General features: G+C 44.7%; 2 protein-coding genes across 2 annotated transcripts in view; one reads left to right on the plus strand and one right to left on the minus strand.

Moving 5' to 3' along the window:
- FBXO15 (F-box protein 15) overlaps positions 1–11,708 on the minus strand; it is a gene marked incomplete at both ends in the record, with an annotated part of 49,682 nt that extends 37,974 nt beyond the window's left edge. The window contains 3 exons of the mRNA XM_079783967.1: positions 1,563–1,667; positions 4,206–4,316; positions 11,602–11,708. Of these exons, the coding sequence (XP_079640093.1) occupies positions 1,563–1,667; positions 4,206–4,316; positions 11,602–11,708 (323 nt within the window). The remainder of the gene's footprint in view (positions 1–1,562; positions 1,668–4,205; positions 4,317–11,601) is intronic.
- A 98-nt stretch (positions 11,709–11,806) lies between these two features.
- On the plus strand, positions 11,807–16,655 carry TIMM21 (translocase of inner mitochondrial membrane 21). The gene is made up of 7 exons (XM_079783312.1): positions 11,807–11,933; positions 12,145–12,921; positions 14,106–14,168; positions 14,266–14,363; positions 15,875–15,948; positions 16,036–16,141; positions 16,240–16,655. Exons 2-7 carry the CDS (start codon positions 12,627–12,629, stop codon positions 16,333–16,335), a joined length of 732 nt encoding a protein of 243 aa, XP_079639438.1. The 5' UTR covers positions 11,807–11,933; positions 12,145–12,626; the 3' UTR covers positions 16,336–16,655.
- Positions 16,656–24,465: the final 7,810 nt, after the last annotated feature.

Raw genomic sequence — 24,465 nt, forward strand, 5'->3', positions numbered from 1 at the left:
CGGAAGACCCTGGATGGCAGGAGGGCTGCAGGACACACGGGCCCAGAGGGGAATGACTGCTTCGGGCACTCAGTGACAACCACAGCAGACAGGAGCACTTCTCAGACATCTGACTTGGGAACTCGCCTCCTGGATCCAGGCATTGCATGGACATCGCAACACACTCACACAGTCAGACTCCTCCTTACACCTCTTTCTAGTTGGGGCTTTTCAGATAACTTCTCACCCCACAAAATCATTTCATGCCAAGCTTTTTGCCTTGAAGTATTTTTGTTTTCAACTCAGAAGTTTGACTCTGTTTTGTACCTGCCCTGGCACTAACACCTACAAAAATAAACACCGGCACAAAGAGGGGAAGCAGAGGGTGGAGCTCTCACACCTCCAGTGACAATGTCTACGCCTGACACTCATAGGATGGACCACTGTCCCACGCTATCTTACTCAATTTATCATCAGAGGAGCCTGAAGAGAATAAAAGCATCTTCTAGAATTAAAGTATTGTGTAGACTGATTATTTATAAAATACAAAGGTCGAGTTTAAGATGCTTTTATCAGTCTACATTCACCTCTTGATTGCAAACACTCCATCCTAATAAAATGCTATGGAGAATTTGAGGCCAAAACTTGTTTATCTAACCTCACTCCCAGTCAGACACATAAACCTTCAAATGAGTTGTTCAGAAAAGGGGGCCAATTGAATGTCAGTGTTTCCCAGAGTACTGGAAAACAAAACCCCGAGTGACGAGGCAGAGGCAGCTGATCCACGTTTCAGGGAACCATGGGGATACCGTTGTTCATGCTGTGGGCTCAATACATGAGGCAGGGAAGCAGCCCCATGGATGTTACAGGCTCTAAGAAGACCTCCTTCAAATGTGTCCCCCAGGAGTCACCAGTGTAAATGGCTACAGTATGTGCTCCTGTCCTCTCTTCAGAAGCAATGCTTGGAAAATACCCTTAACTTTCCAAAAGCATTTATTGTTTACCCATTCAATTCTTAATATATCCTTTTAATGAAGACTGACCATGACACTTATAAATATAAGTCAACTTACACAATTAAGATTATCCTTTGGAACAGAAAAATATATGAGAGTAATTTCATCAGAAGCTCATATTTTTAAAGGACAACTTCCAAGAAAGTGGTAAGGGCCCCTCCCTCTTCCTTATTCAAGATCTGCTTGCTGGCCAACAGAGCACACTACCACCATCCTGCAAACCCAGGCAGGACCAGTCAGACCCAGCCTGAAACTGTGGGAAGTCTGTGTTCTTCTCAGGACACAGCAGGTGCTCCTGGCCAGCACACCAAACGCCACCTGCTCCAATGGCCACACCAATACCAAGGTTGAGCTTTTTCAGTTCATGCAAAGAATAGTCCTTTCTTTAAGCACAGAAATGCAAATCTTTGAAAAGTATCATACAAGTACGTAAAGCATCTGAAATAGTATGCCTAAAAATACTCTTGAAATTAATATTTTTAAGTTTTAAAAAACTGGTTAAAACGACCTTACTAGTTCTCAGGACCTCCATCAAAACATAACAGAGATGGTTGGCTTTCTCCTTACTTGTCATTGGCCAGGTGATAAAAGCGCCTGTTCACACATCCTGTGCACAGCAGGGTCGTGGCATCCAGGTAGGACAGAATCTTCAGCAAGATTTCTGAAGGCAAGCTGAGAGGGTGGGAGATCAGAGAGATGGGTGTGGTACCTGAACACTACTGGCTGTTCACCTCCACAGAGAAGGCGGTAACAGACCCGTCCTGCACACAAAGCCACCCGCTTCCTCACCTTCAGTTATGTTCTCCATGGAAATGCTCTGGTTGGTACAATTCTTATGACAGACACCAACACCAAGACCCCAGGTACAAAGAGTTAATTTCCCCAGCCTTTTCATCACATTCCCACACTGGGTCACACAGCAGGATTTCACTACCTCCCCAATGAAAGCATTACTACATGGAGAGATAAATGGAAATAAAAGAAGAGACAGAATGGATGCTCAGCTATCAATAAGAAAAATACATAATTCCTACTTCTCAAAAAGAAATCTATTATAATAAAAGTATAATATGCAAATCGACTGAATGGCTGAACAGGGGAATGACCGTCCAGACACCACACTATGACACCCACTGGCACCAGGCCAGCCAAGGCAGGTGCTATGTGATTAGTCTCCACAGAGGGAGGCCCAGGCCACCAACCGGAGGGCTGTGGCAGGTGGGCAGGGCCTCCCTCTGTGGGGCGATGGATCACGGGACTCCCAGACTATGAGAGAGCACAGGCTGGGCTGAGGGACAGCACCCCCATCGCCCCGCCGAGGGCACAAATTTTGTGCACCGGGCCTCTAGTAAATAAATGAAACAAAACAAAAATTGTAAATGGAATAGGAAATATCAACGCATTTCCAACTGAGCTCTGCTGCTCAGAGCATCCCCCTTCTCTGTGGGTCCTCAGCTTGCAACTGCTTGCTCTGGGCTTCAGGGAAACACCAAGTCCCCTAAGGTTTTCTCAAGTGTCTTTTTTTTATATTTATTTATGTGCCCTATAAATATGACACTGAGATGCATCCTCAATATCCCCTGTGTTTCTATGACCTTAAGGTTCTGCAAACTCCTGTAAGCACTGGTCATGACCTTCAGCAAAGGGAGCAACAGAAGGAAGCTACAGAAGATTGTACTGGCAGATGGGCAGGGGGTGTCTCGGGATAAAGAATTGGAGGGAACAAAACGCTCTGGAAAGTTTAAAAGGGCTTGCCCATACTCTCTAATTGTGATTTTAACTATTTTAAACACTTAAATTATGATGAAAGCCAGGTTTCCAAATGTTTTATAGGGAAACAATCCCTCCTAAAATTTTGATAACACTGAGAAAGAATGATGTAGATCCTCAGAGAAAAGAGGAGTAACTGAATGAATCTTTGCTCTATTACTACATCAGATGTAGTATGACAGATTCTATTCCCAGAGTGTAGGGTTTAAAGCTAGAATTGATATCCTTAATGCTTTTTTACTTTTTGGCTTTTCATTTCTTTTTAAAAACACACTAAAAGTATATACCCTGTTAGCTGAGCTAGTTATGATAATAGTACTAACAATCAAAACTTGAAATCAGGCAACTTATGTTTTAATCTGAATTTTGCCATTTGTAGACTATGTGAGCTTCACTCCCTCCACTGTAAAATGTCTGTGATAATTCCAAGCCTTCAGGGCTCCACAATACACTTAGCATATAGCTAGCATTCTACAAATCTCAGAACAGCATGAATCCACAGGCATCTCAGCATCAATTTCAAACTGCAATTTAAAAAAAAAAAAAAAGGTTCCACAGATCTCGTTGCTGAGGCCACAGTATAGAATCCTGCTGTGGCAAAATAGGTTCCCAAAATCCTGAAAGCTAAAAAACTCAGAGACTTCCTGAACATTTAGAGCAGGGGTACAGAACCTTTTTTCTGCCAAGGCACATTTGGATATTTATTTATTTATTAATACATTTTTATTGATTTCAGAAAGGAAGGGAGAGGGAGGGAAAGAGAAACATCATCGATGAGAAAGAATCATGGATTGGCTGCCTCCTGCACGCCCCCTAATGGGGATCAAGCCTGCGACCAGCATTTGCCCTTGACCGGAATCGAACCCGGGACTCTTCGGTCCACAGGCTGACGCTCTATCCACTGAGCCAAACCGGCCAGGGCTGGATATTTATAACATCATTTGCAAATTTATCAAAATTATCAACTTAAAAATTACCCGGCTATATTTGGTCCAACATTCAATTAACTCACTCCTAATGCCTTGGCAGGGCCAGACCAAATGATTTCGTGGGCCTTATACGATCCTCAGGCCAAACATTCCCCACCCGTGAGTTAGAGGATGACACTTTAATCTTCTTCTTTTTCAAGGGTCTGTATCAATTGGAAAGTGAATAATTTTAAAGAACAGGCTTCCTTTTCAGAAGTTCCGAAAATGTTTTTTAAAAGGAAAATTAAATCAACTTATCACTTTTGGAAGTTTAGTTTCATAAAACTAGTCTAATAATGGTGGTGGAGACAGGCTGCTGACTCATATCAAACTCTCCGGGTTATAGATTCTTCCTACACAGTTCTATTGTTAGAGAGCTCAAAATAACAGCTTGGTGTGTGCAGCTTATAACTTGCTCTAATAACTCCATCCCGACAGCCTCCCAAAAAAGTGGCAGACGACTCCTCCTCACCTGTCCAGAAGCACAGGGCAGTGAGGGGAGGCCCTCCTGCGGTGCCTCTCGCACGGGGCATGCTGCCTCAGAGGGGTACTGGCTGCAGAGGGCTGGACACCTGGCCCCTTCCTGAAAGTAAACATGGAAAATTCAAATCACTACAATGCAAAGTGAACTGCCCATTCCCCACAATAGCATTTTAACGGATTCTTAAACTCCAAAGATTACTAACTGTGAAACTTCATCTCTGCAAAGAAAGGAGCGGGAAGGGGGGTGCGGGGTGGGGGGGCAGCCTTGAAGACAACCTGAGTCCTGAGTCAGGAGCCTGAAAACTGGACTTAGTCTGATGGGTCCTAAAACTAACATCGCACACTCACTCTCCTTACAGGCTGCCAGCGGCAAAGAGGTTCTATAAAATGTACTCAGTGGAAATAAAAAGGAAAAAGATAAAATGTACTAGCTGTCCAATTTCAATACTACAACAACAGAACCTGATAAAGGAAAAGAACATTAGATTTGTGCCCCAGCCCCGCCAACACCAACAGGTGCCGCAGCTCCGCTGGCCTGTGAGGGGCGATGACCGGTTCCCTCTCCAGCTTTGGCAGTCACGGCCGCAGGCAGAAGCACCACACACTCACCCACAAATGTTTTCTCACTTTAACCCCTCACATGCAATGGAATATACTTTCATTGTCCATTTTTTTATTATTTTAGTGGTAAGTAAAATAATAGTGAACTTTACCATCAATGGCTTTTAAGATTTGATGAAGTAGGGTACAATATTTTAAGCAATTAGTCCTTTTCAGAAGTTCCCAAAATGTTTTTTTAATTAAAATCAGTCCTCAAAAGCAGTAGTACTCAGTGGCAGCTGGGCAGGGATCTGAAAAGCCCAGAAAGTCTCTGAGCCCACGGCCTCCTGTTTCTAGGCAGCAGCTGGCAGAGGCCGCTCCCTGCGAATAGGCTGTTTCTCTTGGAGAGATTTGGAAGCAGCTGCTTTACCACATGCACTCCAGCTACTGACTCAGCCCCTGCCCAGCCTGCTCATTAGGAAAGGACGGAGGCCTGGAGCGTACTTACCCGTATGCTCAGTTCATCCGCATCATCACTCTGAGTCTGTACTTTGTTCACCAGCTGACCAACAGCTTAACCAACATCAGTTCTTTCCACCAAGCAGGTTGCCTGATATATTTGGACTACCGTTCAAAGAGGACATGGGCAATAATTGGGGGCAAAATGAGGGATCACAAGAACTTGGAAAGAAGGTCGGCAATGTCTATGGAAGCTGAAGAATGGAATCCACATGGACAGGTGTGAACAGAGTAAGGCCTCAACCCCCAGCACAAGCAGCACTTAGGAAGCACGGGGAGGGCACCGCCCAGGGACTCAGCATAGCCTGATGCTGAATGTGGAGACAACACACGAGATGTACACATGTCAGCAAGCACACAGATCACCTGGCCTTGCCTGTGTGCTTCTGAGCAGCACCTAGCAAGTCCTCAGTAAACATTAGCTATCATCTACATGCTGGCATCCAACTCAAGAGAGGTGGAATACCCGCCAGAATCCTTTCCAGATCCCGGAGGGTAACAGATTCACCAAGGGAAAAAATGCTGACTACCCTGCCTCTCCATTCCAGCTCCAGCGAAAATCTCCATGTGCCTTTGTCCTATGACTCTTAACCAGTGTGTGCAGGGGAAACAGGAAGCAATTAGGCTGATGCAGTGGTTCTTCACCTGTGCTCTGCAGAATAGGAAGCAGAGGGACAGAAGGCAGGGAGATGCTAATCTGGAAAGTTTAGCAATGCTTTAATCAGAGGATTCCACCTGTGCCATATATTTTTGTACTTCTGCTGAAAATTTTGTTTAAGCAAAGATTTTCACAGCAGAAAAGTTTCAACTCCACTGCCCTGGCTCTAACCCAGTAGTCAAGACGTAAAATACAATTTTCTAACTGTATTAGAAAATTCATGCACTGGAGGGTGGGTCCCTCAGCCCGGCCTGTCCCCTCTCACAGTCCGGGAGCCCTCAGGGGCGGGAGGCAACCTGGCGATCAGGGGAAGGTGACACCCTCATCACACTTCTGCTGCTGCCACTGCCAGCAGTGCAAGCCTCGACCAGCCCTGGTTACCTGAGCCTTGGGCGGCCCTGGGCGGCTGGGCAGCCGCCATCTGAGACTTGCCTGTGCCTCGGGCATCAGCTGGGCAGCCGCCATCCGAGGCTTGCCTGTGCCTCAGGCATTGGCTGGGCAATGACCATCCAAGGCTTCCCTGCGCCTCGGGCCGGCCCTGAGCAGCTGGGGCGCTGAAGGCGGGACCAGCCACACCACGCACCTGCCACCCCCGCAGCGGGGCTGAAAGGACTGGGGTACTCCGGCGGGGCCTAGGGGAGTGGGTGCCGCCATCTTTGTGATGGCATGACAGTCAATTTATATATTCCCTCTTTATTAGATAGGATTAGTTTCCTAAGGCTGCCTTAACAAAGGACCTCAAACTAGGTGGCTTAAAACAACAGAAATATATTGTCTCACAGTCCTAGAGACCAAAAGTCCAAAGTCAAGGTGCTGGGAGGGCATGCTCCCTCCAAAGGTCCTAGGGAAGAACCCTTCCTGGCCTCTTCCAGCTTCTGGTGGTTCCCTTGGCCTGTGGCAACATTCCTCCAATTCTGCTCCACCTGTACATGGCCATCTTCCGTGTGTGTGTGTGTGTGTGTGTGTGTGTGTGTGTGTTTTCTCACGTACCTTCTTACAAGGACATCACACATATTTGATTTAGGACCTATTGTCATCCAGCATGACCTCATCTTAATTAATTATGTCTGTAAAGACCCTCATATCAAATAAAGTCACATTTGAGGCTCTGGGTGGGCAAAATTTGGGGGGTGGGGCACATTATTCAACACAATATACAATTTTTTAAACTATACACTTTTTAAAATTTTTTAATTTAAGTAGTTAGTATATAATATTAGTTTCAGGTGTGATATGACATTTCTATGCCTTACAGTGTGATCATCCACCAACTCTAGTAATCACCTGTCACTATGCAAACTGATCACAATATTACCCTTTCCTTTCTTCACTCATCCCCTCACCCCCTTCCTTCTGCTAACCACCACTTTGGTTTCTCTTTCCATGAGTCTTTTTTTGTTTTGTTCATTTGTTTTCTTAGATTCCACATATAAGTGCAACATTATGGTACATTTTTAAATGATTGAAAGCATTTCTTAAGTGATTTACTATTCTTCAAAGTTCTACGTTGACCTGTATCACATATTCAAAGATAAAATACTTTCAGTCGACAAAAGTTTCTGACACCCAAGTTTCAAGTGAGAAGAACCTCTGTTGCTCCTCCGTCAAATAACACCATCTCTCAGGAGTTCCCCGCCAATGACCCATGGATCCTGCAGTGCGAAGGTGTGCCATAAAGTCTGTACACACACGCTATACGAAGACTGAGGAATGTCTCTCATTAGATTTTTTTTTTTACTTAATATTTCTGTGGTTAATAAAAAATTAAATGTATTTAAAAGCATTAATAAATTGATAACAGCTTCCTGTCATTACAGATTTCTTCATTCAAAAGATGCCAAAAGAAATAAAAACTATTCCCCTAGGCCCGTGGTCGGCAAACTGAGGCTCGCGAGCCACATGCGGCTCTTTGGCCCGTTGAGTGTGGCTCTTCCACAAAATACCACGGCCTGGGTGAGTCTATTTTGAAGAAGTGCTGTTAGAAGTTTAAGTTTAAAAAATTTGGCTCTCAAAAGAAATTTCAATCGTTGTACTGTTGATATTTGGCTCTGTTGACTAATGAGTTTGCCGACCACTACCCTAGGCCTTTCCAAGGGAACTAGAGAAAAGTAAATTAATATGATGTATTGATCCATTTCAACCTAGCAAATTAGCGAAGACCAAATATATGATGAGGGCTGGCTATGGCAGATAAGTAGGCATGCTCACTCAGGGCCTGGAGAAGAAACTGGTGCACACAGTGAGGAAAGCCAAATCTGGAAGTGTCTGTTAAGACCATTAATGGCACACACACTTTTTAAGACAGGAATTTCATTTCTAGAAATATAGCCTAAGGCAAAACAATGTGCCCTATGACTTCACTCAAGAACGTCCATCTCAAAGTTGTCTGCTGGGGAAAAATACAGGGGTTGGTTAAACTGCATGGCCTCCGTACAAGGAGCAATGTTCAGTCAGCGAAAGGGTACGTTTCCAGCACAGGTGAAAGCCTGTGAGACAGAAACAAGTTCATGATGTCCTTCCAAGTGTCCTCTCGCTCCCTCACCTCCTTCAGGCGTCTCACTGAAAACTTTAGCCAAGCTCTAAAACTCCAACCCATCCCTACACACGCACACTACACACACACACACACACACACACACTACACACACTCATACTCATATACACTCACACACATACCACACATACACACACACTTATATGTACTTACATATACACATACACTCACACTCACACACACCACACACAAACACTTTATGCCCCTTCCCTACTCTTCTCCTTAGCACATATCACCATCAAACACTATACATTTTATTTATCTCCTTGTTTACTATCCCTGGAAGGTGAGCTCCATATTGGCAAGGTGTTTTGTGTGAGTTTTATTCACTGCTGATTCTTCAGCACCCACAACATGACCAGCATGCAGAAGGCATTCAATAACTGTGTGCTTAATTAAGAACATATCAACTGAAAATACATGTTATAAGTATAAATTTTATATAATCTTATTTTTTTATTTCTCTCTTAAGAGAAAAGGTGAACACCGGTGTTAGCCAGTAATATCTGATTAACAGGATTACAAAGTTACAAAGGTTTTTGGTGATGGTTGCTTTTAAATGGGGGCTGGAGGACTGAAAGGACAGAACTCAATGTACTTTCTAACATTTCTTAATATATTGAGTGTGTAATAAATTGTGGGGTTTTTTGTTGTTTTGATTTCAAATTTGAGACACACACACACACACACACACACACACACACAAGCAGTTATGGAATCAGTCTCATAGCACAACCCTTCAGGCTGGGGCAGTGGTTCTCAAAACCTTTAACAGCATCCTGGGTACCCGGTCCCCAAGATCTAGGGCAGTGGTAGGAAAACTTATTAGTCAACAGAGCCAAATATCAACAGTACAATGATTGAAATTTGAGAGCCAAATTTTTTAAACTTAAACTTCTTCTAACACCACTTCTTCAAAATAGACTCACCCAGGCCGTGGTATTTTGTGGAAGAGCCACACTCAAGCGGCCAAAGAGCCGCATGTGGCTCGTGAGCTGCAGTTTGCCGACCACGGATCTAGGGGCATAGCTTGCAGACAGCTCAAAACTTCTTTGAAGTCTCTTATTTGATCTTAAAAATTAATGCAAATGTTGTATTCAAGTAGATAACATATCTGTGTGTGTCTTGTTATAAAAATGGGTTATACTATTTACCAGTTAAATTATTTAACACTTCCCCCCAAAGCTGCTGCATTTATTTTACATGCAGGGAAGACACTCCATGTGTTCCCCTACCCACTGGCACTTATCCACTTGAAAGTACAGCCTATTTCTTGATGTTTTCCCACAATTAAAACAGATCTCATAAGTCCCTCATTTCACAAATTAGAAAACTAAGGCATTAACTAGGCAATCACAGTGACTTGTTTGAGATACAAGCTAGAGGCCCAGAGCACTATATATAAAGACTATCTTCTCTTTTTTCCCTAAAGTGAATTTCAGATTATTTACAACCTCTAGAAATTATAATTTCATTAAATCAAACTAGGGAAATTCAAGGTCCTATAAGTTAAATTGGTCAAGAAACTCATCAATTAAAACAACTATTTTAAATAAATAAATAAAACATCGTGGGGGGGGGAACTAATTTTAGTAATAGTGGCGAAATGATTTAAAGTTCAAGCTCCCTATTTAAATCCCAGCCTTTCTCTCCTACTTCCAAGAATTTTTGCAAGCATTGTCACCATGACATTTGTCTCAAGGGTTGCGGTGTATCTACCATTACAGATATTCACTCAAGAACCAACTATTGCCATAACACTGAGGGACAGGTCCCTGCTTCAGAAACCAGAGAAAGTGAGGTGCTGGAACCCTAGGGTGGACATGGGACATAGTCCTGGAGAATCGGGAAAACAAAACTGACAAGTAGTGGAACCGGTAAGTAACAACCCTTTTTTAATGCTTAAGGGTAGACATCTGGTGTATTAGAAGGCATACATGCACAACTTTTTATATCTGTAAATCAAGAAGACTTAAAAGCAAAAAGATAATTCTCAAGAATGCAAACTGGGGGACCCTTTCCCCCTCCCCACCTGGGAGTCATTTGTTCTTCAATAAATCTCCACACCTTTGCTATACCAAAAAAAAAAAAAAAAAAAAAAAGAATGCAAACTGTCCTTAGCATTATCCTTACCCCTGGTAAACTAACTGGGATGATGGGTACAGAGCTAGGAACGCTCGGGATGAAATGAAAGGGCGTTAATACAGTACCGTGATAGCACGTTGGTACTTCTGACATACTGGCTGGCTCGTTCGCATTGGGAAAGAGCCATTACCCCTGGGCGTTAAGATCGGTAAAGCAGCTGCAGCCTTCTGCTCCCTGCCCCTTCCCCATCTCACTCCTCAAAGTTGCCTTTTCTCGGTGTGGAATAGGACCCCCCTTCAGTTCCTGGGTTCCCCAAGAGAAATGGAGGGGGACGAGTCTTTAGACGCCAGAAGGAGACCACCACAGGCCCCAGCAGGAAAACCAGCAGGATACCGTCAGGAGCTGAGCCCTGCGGGCTGACCTCTAGAAGACATCCCTGGTTAAAGACTCAGACTTGGCCTAGAGTCCGACGAGCAGAAAGTGTTGGAAATGCAAGAAAGTGCTGCACTGGAGGGCGCACTCCGAGACCAACCTGCCTACCGGGGGATCTGCTTAGGGGTCCTGTGTCCTCGAGTATCCAGGAATCGTGGTCGGTACAGAAAATCCTAACGTTTCTACTTCTCTAAGTTATAAAGTCATAAAAAGACGAAAGGCGACTCCTGCTCTCCGAATAAGGACGAACTCTGGGGGCGCGTTGCGGAGCGGTGCCCTTTCAGGACCTGCAGGTGGGCACCTGTGACGTGCACCTGTCTGGGCAGGTGTAGCTCCTGCGCGCCGCGAGGCGCTGCTCAGGGGTTGAGGGGCTTACTGCGCTCGCAGTACCCACTAACCGACTTAACGGAAAGGGAAGCAAGGTTTCCTGGGGCTCCTCTACTGATACCATGACTTGAGGTGACCCCACGCTCCCAAGTTGAAGACACTCCCTCCCGCCGTTCTTCCAGACCTTTCCTTAACAGGAGCCGCCAGCGACGCGCCAGAGAGGGACCAAAGAACAGAAATGGGAAGGGGCGGCAGGGAGGGGACCATCACCTGAACCCGCCGCTCCCTGGGATGGCGCCAAGGCCGCCAAGAGGCAGGCGCAGCGCCTGGACTCCCAGCCAGTGCTGGTGCAGGAGCCGAGCGCGTCCGGTCGCCATGGCGACCTGGCGGTAAAGCGTGGGCGGCGCGAAGTCGCGAAGGTTCTGCGCCGCTCACGCTCAGCCACGCCCACCCGACTCGGGCACGCTCCCCGAGGCGCGCGCGCGCAGAAGCGTCTTTCCACCCGCTCCCAGAGGATTCTAGAAACTTCTTAGCGCTCGGAGTTTTTAACACCCGTGTTGCAACTGTGGCGGCCTCGTTCCTCCCCACTTTTCGGCTCTAGGGTAGTTCGCGCTACTTCTGTCTCATTTGGGGCGGGCGAAACGGGGGGGGGGGGGGGGGAGAAGAATTGAAATTCAGAGGCTACATTAATTTTCCCATAAGGGAGGGAAAAGCCACCATAAGACCCGAGGATTTTTCAGTTTATGCAGTCCTCTATAGAGAATCGAGGAACACACAGTTTGCAAACGTTAACTTGACTTTTGTGCGTTCTAGAACTACTTTGCTCCAACTGCGGCGCGAATCCTGCCAAAACCAATTAAGTGCCGCGCAGGCGTAGGCCATCCGCGCAAGGTCGTCTGGGAGACGGCGAGAGTACCGCCTGCTTCTGGCCACCTTGCACTGTGGGAGATGTAGTCTTTGTGTCTTCCCCGCTGCAGCAACTCGGTGAGGAGTGAAGTTTTCAAACTACTATTCCCAGGATTCATAGTGGTTTCCCAGGATACTTTGCAAAGGCATGGCGGGCAGAGTGTGAATGTCAGCCTGGAAGGTAAGCCAAGCACATTTATTCAAGTAAAAAGAGGACCAAAGAGAAGGGAAGGTGGACAGCAACTTCTTTCGGGAGACCTTTCGTCTTTACGCTGCTGGAGCTAACGTTTTTGTCGTGCACGCAGTGCTGCCTTACCGGCGTGAATGTGTGCACTTGAAGCTTTGCTGGTGCAAGTTATCTTCCCTAAACGGAGCGGGTTTCTGTGAACATGATTTGTTCTTTTCTACGAGCTGCACAGTATACGGAGAAGCTGCACAGGTCCTCGGGGAAGCGCTTGTATTTGCCACACTTTGTACTTAACAAAGCTTGCTTGAAGACTGAGCCCAGTTTGAGATGGGGGCTGCACGAGCACAAAACGGTGCGACCTGGATGTATCCTTGGAGTCACCCCGAGGACCATCTGGACACAGGGACAGGGCCCCCAGAGGGCAAAGGAGGACAGCAGCAAGCAAGTATCTGTGCACAGTCAGAGAGGGGAAACCGCCATCTCAACAGCACAGAAAGGTAAAGGGAAATCTCCAGTGAGGACCAGACTTTCAACAAACATGACAACAGTTGCCCATACCCTTTTGTAGAAGTTCAATGCAAAAGCTGGAAAGACAACTCACACAAATTAAAAGGTAGAACCGCTAAACACAGTTTAGCATCAGAGAATATAAGCCTATATAATATTCTCCATAGATTTGAACTCAAATTTGAAAGTTGATTTTGATATAACTTTGTTGAATTATGTCTAGAAAATTTTTCTCAACTTTTAGTTCTGATGTGGAGAGAGCTATTTAAAACTTAACCATTGTTTAATACTTTAAAGTAGCCAAGTAGATTGTCCAGATGTTATTTCATCCATTTGACTCTGACATTCAATCTTTCCAACATTAGTATTGTAATGTAGGAGGCACACTTCCCCAGTTTCACATAACTGAATATTAACCGCAGATTTCCCTAATCTCGGTTTTCTAATAGCCAGGCCAGTGCTCTTTAGGACAACCATTCACAAGGATTTCATGAGCTTCCATTTTGTCTATGCTCAGTCCGGAGCATGGTTATTCAATTAAAACTGATGGAAATGTTCTGTATGTGGGCTGCCCCAGTATTGTGGCCACTAGCCACCTGTGGCTGTTGAGCACTCGAAATGTTGCTAGTATGAGGAACTCAATTATTATTTAATTTTAAGTTAAAGTTAGGTTAATTTTTAAATTAAATAGCCCTGGGGGCATGTTGCTGCTGTATCAGACATCCCAGGCCCAGAATGTCCAGGTTACGTAAACTATATTATCACAGTGAGAAACGTAACAAATCCTGGGCATGACTATAATATCCACTGTTACTGTTTGTTGCTCCTTGTCAATAGAGGTGGAAAATAATGCGTTCTCTGGACCACGGTCATCCTCTAGTATCTGTGGATTCTGTAAGAGGAAGACTGGTGAATGACATGGGAATATGATGGGAACCACCACCCTTGTACATTTCAGTCTCTAAGAATAGCACCATCTCTACCATCCCCCTCTCAGATGTGATTTGGTTTACATGTTTTTTTATTGGTTCTGATTCACAGGGACAGTTGAGAACAGCTGCTTCAGAACACAGACCCATTCATTAGGTCCTAAGTCCACACCTCACCTAGAAATACTGAAGGTTCCTGCTTGTGTCTGGCACACTTGTGACTCAGTGCTTTTTTCTCTTTGCAGTTAAAGAAGCTGGAAGAGATTTTACCTATTTAATAGTGGTGATTATTGGAATCAGCATTACAGGTTGAAAACACCGCAAGTATAAAACCCCGAATATCTGTTTCACTTACTAATTGTATCGCCCTGGCTTTGCTTGATCTTTTTTTTCTGTGACTTTCAGGTGGCCTGTTTTATGTGATTTTCAAAGAACTTTTTTCTTCATCCAGTCCTAATAAGATATATGGGAAAGCCTTAGAAAAGTGCAGATCACATCCCGAGGTGAGTCCTCAAGGTAGAGTTACACAAACTCTGATAATAGGAAGAGAGAGTAGGCAGAACTCACATACTGGTTATAAGACTAGTGAAATTTATATAATAATAATGTTTGAGTTGTTTATGCTTTTAGCTCTTTATTCTATACTTACACCAAAACATCCATGGACAGTGTTTTCATCTTAATTATATAAGACAAAGTCATTTCACTAGTTATCATAGATAATAAATGCTTAGAATATACCAGAGTCTAAAACAGCTACACAGTTCTTAAGTGTCTCTCACATCATTCCTTTTTATAAGACTCTTATGTGACTCCATGATCACAGTAGTAATTCTTATTGAGAGCATAGTATGAGCTAAGGACTGTGCTTAGCATTTCAGTGCATTGTCCTTATCAAATCGCACATAAACCATTGTGTCGAGTTCTGTTATTATCCCATTTGCAGAAGGGGAAACTGACAGAGAGATGGAAATAAATAGGAGTAGCATAATAAAATGTTAGGATGCATCTCTAAAAAGATGTCATTCACAAACTCAGCCTTTCCTAGATCTTCAGCCTTTTGAACAAAACAAAATACAGAGAATAAACAGAGTAGGATAGTGTGAAGTCATAACTTAATTTGCTGCCTACAAGAGCTCTACAGATAATTAAATTTCAACAGTCAGTGTTGTCAGCATTTGTAAAGGTCCTGTTCTTTGCCAGGCACTATGCCTGGTTGAAGACTAGAAAACTCATGTTTGGTACTGATGTGTTTACTAGTATTACGTTGTTTGAACAGTTGTGCCATTCGTTTCAGCTCCACAGTTCTTAAATTTATTTCTCATCTTACACTTTATTTCTTTTTACTTTTGCAAGAAAAATGTGATGCTGAAGATGCCCAACACAAAATAAGACAAATTTTATAGACTTGAGGCAACATTTGTTTTAGTTTGATACCATTTTTTTAAGGTCCCAAAGTGTTTGCATTTTAAATTCAATAAAAATTATATTTCCATTTCATTGCCATTAGTAATTGATTCACACCTATAGATCTGGTTTGTTTTAAATAGGTCGTTATTAAATGTTTAATGTTCATTAAATATTTAAATACGTGAGGTTTTTTCCCACTGGGCTTAATGACTTAAAAAAACATTTTGTCTCATAGCTTTTAGTATTAGACCCCATTAGATAAATATCACTACCAATGTTCAGGCATTTAAATATAGGAGCACTGGTGGTGCTTCTGTTTGTGAAGAGTGGGAATAGCTTCACTTCACCAGTGCAGTTCTAAAACTGCAAGCAGCACCATAAAGTTACCTGGATCAGTCTCTGCACAGGAAATATTGAAGTTAGTTATGGGGTGATTTTTGCATGATAACTTTTCTTTTTTCATTATTGGAGTTGTCATTTTGAAAGGGTCCTAGTCTTACTGATTTTTTTTCCTAAAATAAATCACTTGGTTGTCAAAATATTTTCCTAAGAAACTTAAAAAAAAACACAAAACACTAAATAAAACATTGTCTTTATTCTGCAGGTAATAAGTATCTTTGGTGAGCCTGTTAAAGGATATGGGGAGATGACAAGACGTGGTCGAAGGCAGCACGTCAGGTACTGCACCTGGCTTGCATTTGGAAGGCTCGGGATTGTTTTTAAATGAAAGGGATTTAGGTCTTTGTTCTTTCCTTTTCTTGACAGTTTTATTGAATATGTAAAGGATGGGCTGAAACACGTGCGTGTGAAGTTCTACATCCAGGGTTCCGAGCCTGGGAAGCAGGGGACAGTGCATGCGGAAGTGAAGGAGGTGAGGAGGGGGTGGAGACATGGTCTAAGTGCGAGGTTGTGGAATGCACTGGAAGGAAAAATGCCACCTCTAAACCTTTTTTTTTTTTTTTTTTCCAGAACCCAGAAAGTGGTGAATATGAATTCCGGTATATATTTGTAGACCTTGAAGCTTATCCTAGAAGAACTATTGTCATTGAAGATAACCGATCCTGAGATATTGAAAGGCTCAGCACCCAGGCCATTTCCTCGTGGGTGTTGCATGGTGCAGACTTTCAGCTCTGATCTGCATGGCTCTCCCAGAGTCAGTTTTGAATAGGTCGGGAGAGAGTACAGTTCATCAAAGTGAATGGAACTGGGTAGTTGTTGCATTTAGACTAACTGAATCAGATTTTCCTGTAGAGTAAAAATCTTGAAATAGTGCATATTTTAGGTGATTCTGGGCATCATGTAAATAAGAAAATAGAATTCATTATTTTGTGCTTTTTTATGTAATATAGCTATATAAAATCTGTGGAATAAAAATTAACATGCCATAACCAGCTACCTTCCATATACTTTGGTATCTGATGAGATAAACATCTGAAAATACTTGAAAACTGTAGGAACCAGATGATAAGTACATTCTCTTCAAAGTGGTCATAGGAAGGTTGTGCACATTGTATGAGTTGTGGTGATCTAGTATGTCTCCTATGTTCCCTCCGTGAATCAGGGCCATTGCACACAGTGGGAAAGTGACTGCTCTAAAGTCGAGTGGACTTGCCCAGGTTCTCACCAGCTGTGTGGGCCTGTGCAGGTACCTTAGCCTCCTTCAGCCTCACTGGCTGGCTTGTGAGGATGACTGAAAGGTGGTAGGTGCAAATGCCTGGACCATAGAAAGTCCCCGTGAAGTGCCCCAGCCCTTTAGAACCCGCACCGAGACATCACTGCTGGGAGCAGCAGGGAAGTGAGTCACTTAAGTCTGTGTGGAAGCCTGTTTGGATGTTGACACCTGTTTTATCTGAAGTAGTTACAGGGCACATATATCTGTATAAAGTTCTCTATGTGCTGGGACACGTCTAAAAATGTCCTTGTCTATGGTAGCTTCAGTTTTGAGGCATCCCCATAAAATGCTTTTTCCTTCGCCCTCAGAACTATCTGCAGAAATTTCTTATGGGTACTTGAACTTGTAGGATATTTGGGATAGATGAGCCCCTAGGCAAGAAATCACCAGTATTTAGACCATCTCCCTGCTTATTTTAGCTCATACTTCAGTTTAACTGCTTGTTTTATTTTTTTATTTTTTTAAATGGTGCCAGCACCCCAGGACAGGGAATCAGAGGTTTTTTTAAATATATGTTTTATTGATTCTTTACAGAGAAGAAAGGAGAGGGATAGAAAGTTAGAAACATAGATCAGCTGCCTCCTGCACACCTCCTACTGGGATGTGCCCACAACCAAGGTATATGCCCTTGACAGGAATCGAACCTGGGACCTTTCAATCTTCAGGCTGATGCTCTATCTACTGAGCCATACAGGTTAGGGCTTAACTATTTGTTTTAAATATTTTCTAATTTTAATTATGAAAAATCTCAAACATTTATAAAGTATAGAAAGTATCGCCATCGCCGGTTTGGCTCAGTGGATAGAGCGTCAGTCTGCGGACTGAAGGGTCCCAGGTTCGATTCCGGCCAAGGGCACATGCCTGGGTTGCAGGCTTGATCCCCAGTGGGGGGCATGCAGGAGGCAGCCAGTCAATGATTCTCTCTCATCATTGATGTTTCTCTCTCTCCTTCTCCCTTACTCTCTGAAATCAATAAAGAAATACATTTAATTAAAAAAAAAAAAGTATCACAGCAGACACCTTATCTCTCTGACGTAACACATTTGAATTGTCTGGATGAACTCCTAATTTGGGCTTTGTCTCAACCATTTTTTCCTTTCCTTTCCAATAGAATGTCCCAATTCAGTACCCTTATCCTTGATTGACATGGCAACATTTAACAGGCTGGGATGTCTGCTTGCTGTCCTCCACCTTTTCATAGGACCTGCTCAAACCATAGCGTCCCAGAAACCTGGCCTCAGTTGCCTGGCATTTAGCCTACCTCCTAACCCTATTTTTAAGGTTTAGGACATATTTTTTCCTGTATTCATCTTTCTGTACCTCCCATTTTGTGGTATACCATGCCCCTTTAAAATACGAGCTTATCATTAAGTTACTTTTATAATCAGAATTATTTTTTCAAAAGAAAAAATATCTGTACTCAGGTTCTAAATAACCATGGGACAATGTAATAATAATCTATATTTTAGATAGCTCTGTTTTCTTCTATAGTTTAATACATCATGTTAAAATTTCTGCTCTTGAAAGAGCTGCTTTAATCAGCTAACATCTCCGATTCTGATTCTGGCATCTGTCCACAGGCTTACTCCCATCTTCGAAATGTTTTCTAAAGTTGACTACATGCAGTATCCCCTTATGTCATTTATATGAAATAGAAAGTGGTTCCGTCATTTTTCTCCAAGGCTTTTGTTACTTCTTCATCCCCAATCAGGGATCCCTTTTGTCAGAATTAAGTCTGACACATGCTCGCTCTCTCCTTAATAAAGAAATCTTTGGCAAGACAATAGATCTAACTCCCCTGCTCAAGCCAGAGAGAATAAAATCAACATGAAATTATTTAGCATCGCTACGTATGTTCTTCATGGGTGACTATTTGAGAGTTGGTCCAGTCAGCAAAAATGTAGGACTGTCCATAAAATAACCCATTTTCCATCTGCTCCTGAGACAGTTCTCATGACATGTCCTGGGGTTTGGACAGTAAATTCATTGTGATCCACTGATGAATTTTGAAATCATACTTAGTTGGTCTCCAAAATGAAGAATATATCTGCTGTGGTCAGGCTTCTTTCATTTTACATGTGCACATTTGTGCATTTGTGTGTGTATTTATGTTTCCATTTTGTGGCAGACAATATTGGTGCCCATGCATATGCCCTCTATCACCAATTTATTGTTATCTCGTATTAACTATCAGCACCTGTAGATGTTGGCAAGCCACAGGTATGGTTCCAAGCACCTCCCCAGCTTCTGCCATCTGGAAACTTCATTTTCTATGGCTGCCATAACAAATGGCCACACACTTAATGACTTAAAACAACCCAAATGTATTATTGCTCAATTCTGTGAGTAATTGGTCCAACATGGGTCTCACCTGGCTAAAATCAGAGTTAGCAGGGCTCTGATCCTTTCTTTAGGCTCTCGGGGAGGACCTGTTTTCTTGGTCATTGGGTTTTAGGCAAATTCAGTTCTTTGCAGTTGTAGGAACAAGGGCCCTATGTGGGGCCGTTCTCAGTTTCTAGGGGCCACTGCCATTCCTGGGTTCTTGGTCCCTTCCTCCACCTTCAAAGCCAACAACAATGGGTGGGCAAGTCCCTCCCACACTTTGAATCTCTGCCTTCCTGGGTCAGACCCAGCCAGGGATGAGTCTCCACTATAAGGAGTCACATGAGGTAAGTGATGAACTTTGCCAAGTGTTGGCACCTGGTAAAGTCACAGTATCTGGCTTGAAACCCAGGGATTTCAGCTACCTAGACTGGGTGGGCTCTAACACACTGCTTTCCTAACAAAACTCATTTGGGGAGAAGAGAAAACTGCCTTACCAGGCCGCACTGGAGACTGAGGTGAAAAGAAAAATCAGTACTACTGATCCTATCTTTACCTAAAATGTTAGTATGTTGTTTATCATAGTATTAATTTTTATTTTAAAAAATATTTCTTAACTATTCTATTTATCTCAATTACTGTTTCAGGCACCCTCCCCCAGGGTGCTGAGAGAGAAGAGCACGTTGTCTTTACTCGAATCTGGGGGCGCAAACCACACTCCCAGATCTAGACTGACAAGCTGCTTAAAGCAATAAAATGAGTCCATAGTTCAGAAATGGCCCCCAAAACTGTTTATAATTCTCTGAAACGTGCAGAGTAGTAAGTCAGAAGAGTGAGCTCTGGATTCTGTTTTCGCAGCACCGAAGTTTTGGGGGTCTTGGTTTTTGCTGCCTGAAACAAGTGTCTTTTGCCATTTTTCTGTCCCTCTCCAAACCCTTGGCTCTGTTCAGCAGAGGATGCTTCTCAGGCTCTCAGGCAGAGCAGCCATCTTGAGAGAATCTCGGTGTTTCTAACCTAAAACTAATGCTTTAATCCCTCGGGGCCACTAGGGGGCCACTGACACCCACTGTAATGAATGTCAGATTCATGGAATTTCCTAAATTGGTAATTAATTGCTCTATAGAGGAATTCTTTTAAGACAACTGTTTCTTTAGGATAGCTTTTATAAAATATATCTGTTTCTTTAGTATCCATATTATATGTTATCCTTTAAATTACAAGATCCCTGGTAAGTGCAATTAAAACTAAGTTATTTACATAGCCTCCCTGTGTTCAACAAATATTTATATATTGCAGCCTACAGTTCTGTAACAGTCTGTGCTAGCCACAGACTGGAGAAAGACTCCATCCTTATCCTCAACTATAGACTAATTAGTGGGATAAATAATTATACAATACTAGAGGCCCAGTGCACAAAATTCGTGCATGAGTAGGGTCCCTAGCCGCCCGGCCCATCCTCCACACCCCCACCCGGCCCCTCCTGCTGGCCCCTGGGTGTCTGCCTCCTCTGTCTGCCAGCAGCCCTGCTCCTACCGCCACCACTCCCTCGTGCTGATGGCACTGGCCCTGCTTGCACCCGCTGATAGCATGGAGCAATTGGGGCTGGTGCCAGCAGCGGGTACAAGTGGGGGCTACTTCCCCGATCACCCCTCAGGAGCAGGGGGAGGTGGAGAAACCCTGAGGGGCAATCGGGGCTGGTGCCAGCAGCAGGTGTGAGCACTAGGCGGGACTGTGGCACACGGGAGCAAAGAATTTTCAGTAACCACCAGAGGCTCGCCCTGATGACAGCCACCAGCACCCCGCCTTGGTCTGCCCCCACCCCCCGCACCTGCTCCACCATCCCACAGCAGCCCACGCCCACCATGTTCTGCACTCTGCTGCCTACTGCTGAGGCCTGCCATGTTCTGCACGTCATAGCAAGCGGTTGAGCAGCCTTAGCATATCATTAGCATATTATGCTTCGATTGGTTGTTCAGTTGTTCTGCCATTCAGTCTATTTGCATATTGCCTTTTTATTATATAGGATTGGAGGGTGCGGGTCAGAGTAGACCTCTGCACAGGAAAAGGTAGGGCTGGTGAGATGTCATCAGTAAACCTAAAGTGACTTACTAAGCACCATCATGATGTTTTAAATAAGAAACAACTTTTTATAGGCTTTTAAAAGGTATTTTCAATTTTAGAAAAGGTAAAAACAAAAGCCATTTTCTCTAGAAGCCTGGTCGGGGACTATCCCTGCCCTCCCCCTCAAGATTAGCAGCCAGTGCAGTGTGAGCAGGTGTGGCTGCCACTATCCCACTGGGTGAAGTGGGATATGTCCTCTCTTCTATTTTACATACAGGAGCTGAAGGAGTCAGTCCTCCAACCGACAAGGGCAGAGCGTGAGCCCTGAAATTCCTGCCAGTGCAAAGGTCTGAACACCACCCTTTGTCCCACTTCCCTCTGGCTCAGGCTCGGGCAGCTCATATCAGAGAGCAGTCGAGGGAATCCTGGAGGCCTTGGTTCAGCCCCTCCCCACTAGCTCCCAGGGCTGTAAATTGGGGGTACAAGTCAACTGGATATAGAGTCCAGCTTGGAAAAAAGATGCCGGACAGCCATCTACTTCTTGTTCTCAGCAGCCACAGGCTGAGGCATCAGGCTCAATGGGACTACCCCACCACTCCAACTCCTGACCCGGGCCATCGGGGAATCACTGGCAGAGGGAGAGAAGGGCCAGCCAGGCCCAGGAGGGTGACAGCAGGCAGCATGCTCAGGAATGCTGGGGAATAGGGCAGATACACCCATCCAGAGTGTTCAGACTCTTGAAGGGTGGAGGCTGCCAAGCTTCCAGGCAGGAAGGGCCCCTGGTCAGAAAAGTGCTGTTGATGGAACTCAGAGCCGAAGAGGATGACCAGATAGAGAGAAGAAGGGAGGCTGCCTGGATGACAGCCAGGGTGACCTTAGGGCCCTAAGTGCTGACGCCTAAACCCTGGGGTCCTGGGGAACTGGGTCCCCCAGACATTTGAGCAGAGCAGCTTTAGTGCTCAGATAACAGAAGTGGCACAGACACAGGGACACCTTCTGCCCCACGTTGAACACAATTGAACCAACACAGCTGTGGTGCACGGAGACCACAGAGAACAGGAGGTGGCCCAGATGGCCCAGGTGGCTCATCTGGGAAAGCTGACCCAGCCACAGCGGAGTGACTGCCTGGCAGGAAGTGGCTTCTGTGCTGGAGACACAGGTGACATTTGGCCAACAGACCCTGCCAGGAGGGAAAGAGCCAGAAAGGAAGTCAACAGTGGGCTCCCATGACATATCCCAGACTTTCTGAGACCACAGGTTCCCACCAGGGCCTGCAGATACAATTACAGGTGCTGTGATGGGAGCTGGAGGGCCTACATTAGTGGGGTATGAGGACAGGAAGATGCTGTAGGGAGGTTTCTCTGGCCACACTGTAATGGATGAGCTGAAACTATGAGCTCCTCAAAGGGGAGATACACATATTTTCATTTTGGTCCCCTTTGACACTTCCTGTAGTTGTCACTGGGCTGTGCAAAGGGGAGGAAGGGTGCTTTCCTTCAGATGAGGTCGGACAGGAGACTGGGTAGGACACAGTGGCAAAGGTCCAGGTGAGACGCTGGGTCAGCAGGGGCTGAGCTAGAGCCACAGAGCAGAGATCTGCAACCAAGACTAGACATGCTGGGAAGTAAAATCAATAGGACTTGGTTTCTGAATGACCTGGATGCTGGAGGTAAAAGTCGATTTGAACATGTCGGTGAGGTTTTGAACTTGAAGGACAAGAGACAAGTTGCCAAAGAAGAGCTTGGTTTGAAAGATCCTGAATGTGAGGGGCTAAGAAACAAGCTAATAGGAACTAGTCAAAAGTCTGAAAATAATAGAGGTCAAGTACAAGTCAAATGAGTTTACAATCAGTTACATCTAATAACTAAAATTAGACCATGCTTCCCATCTTAGGGGATGTGAGCTGATGAATTCATACGAATGATCAGTAAATGGCATACCAATGCTAAATTTATGCTTCTGGCACACTCTGGGCATTAAATATGTTCCATTTGTCACTTCAGTGTTTAGAGACACCTTTGAAACTGTATTTACATCATTAACCCGTCTGTCAAGCAGAGAAATTGTCCTCAAGAAAGCTGTTTTGCTGACCCACAGTTGACAAGTTCATGATGGCTGAGACGTGACAGTCTGACAATTGACAGGCACCTCAATAAAGGGCCACCTGACAATCACTTGGTCATGGAACTAGCAGCCCAAAAGATTAAATGGCAATTTTTTTATTTTATGTTCCCAGGTTAAAACTAGTATCCTTATTCCTCTAAAGATGGGATCTTTGTTCCTGGGATATTTTTTCCTTTAATTTTGAATTTCATGTCTATTTCTTCTCCATTTTGGTACAGTGAAGTCCCTAGAAGAGGCTGCAGCATCTTGACCTTGGTCTCCACAGGGCAGCTGGCACCCCGGTACCCCAGCACCCTGGTGTGGCTGCTTCCACTGACCAGCATTGACACTTGGTATCAGCACCTTTTTTAGAGCAAATTGCTGTGATACTACCTGGGTGGGTTATAGGAACATTTAGGCACATGCTGCAGGTGCAGAAGGGATTGCAGGGGTGATGCCTGGCCAGCAAGAGGGGCACTGGCTCTACCCTGGACAAAAGCAGCTTTGAATCCTGGCTTTGCACCTCTTACAAACTAAAACCTGAGAAGTGACTTCACTGCTCTCAACTTCAGCTCACTCACCTGTAAAATGATGGTAATTGGTGGGGGTTAGATGTGGCCTTATCCTATCTAATAAAGAGGGAATATGCTAATTGACCCTCATGCCATCGCAAAGGTGGCAGCGCCCACAGCCAAGAAGGAGGGAATATGCTAATTAACTGCCCTGCCCTCAAAGATGGAGGCTCCCACAGCCACAAGATGGCGGCACCCAGTTCCCTCAGCCCCACCGGGGTGGCAGGTGCAAGGCATGGCTGGGCCTGCCCCCAGGCGGGTCTGGTCGCTCCGCACGACTGCCTCCGGTGTCCACCAGTCCCCTCAGTCCCCGCCACCCAGCTGTCCAGGGCCGGCCCAAGGTGCAGGCAAGCCTTGGATGGGCTCAGATAGCCAGGGCCGGCTGAGGCTTGTGCAGCCGGCAGTGGCAGCAGCAGAGGTGTGATGGGGTGTCGCCTTCCCCTGATTGCTGGGTCGCATCCCGCC

The sequence above is a fragment of the Cnephaeus nilssonii genome (assembly GCF_951640355.1).
Source record: "Cnephaeus nilssonii genome assembly, chromosome: 11".
Classification (NCBI taxonomy): Eukaryota; Metazoa; Chordata; class Mammalia; order Chiroptera; family Vespertilionidae; genus Cnephaeus; species Cnephaeus nilssonii.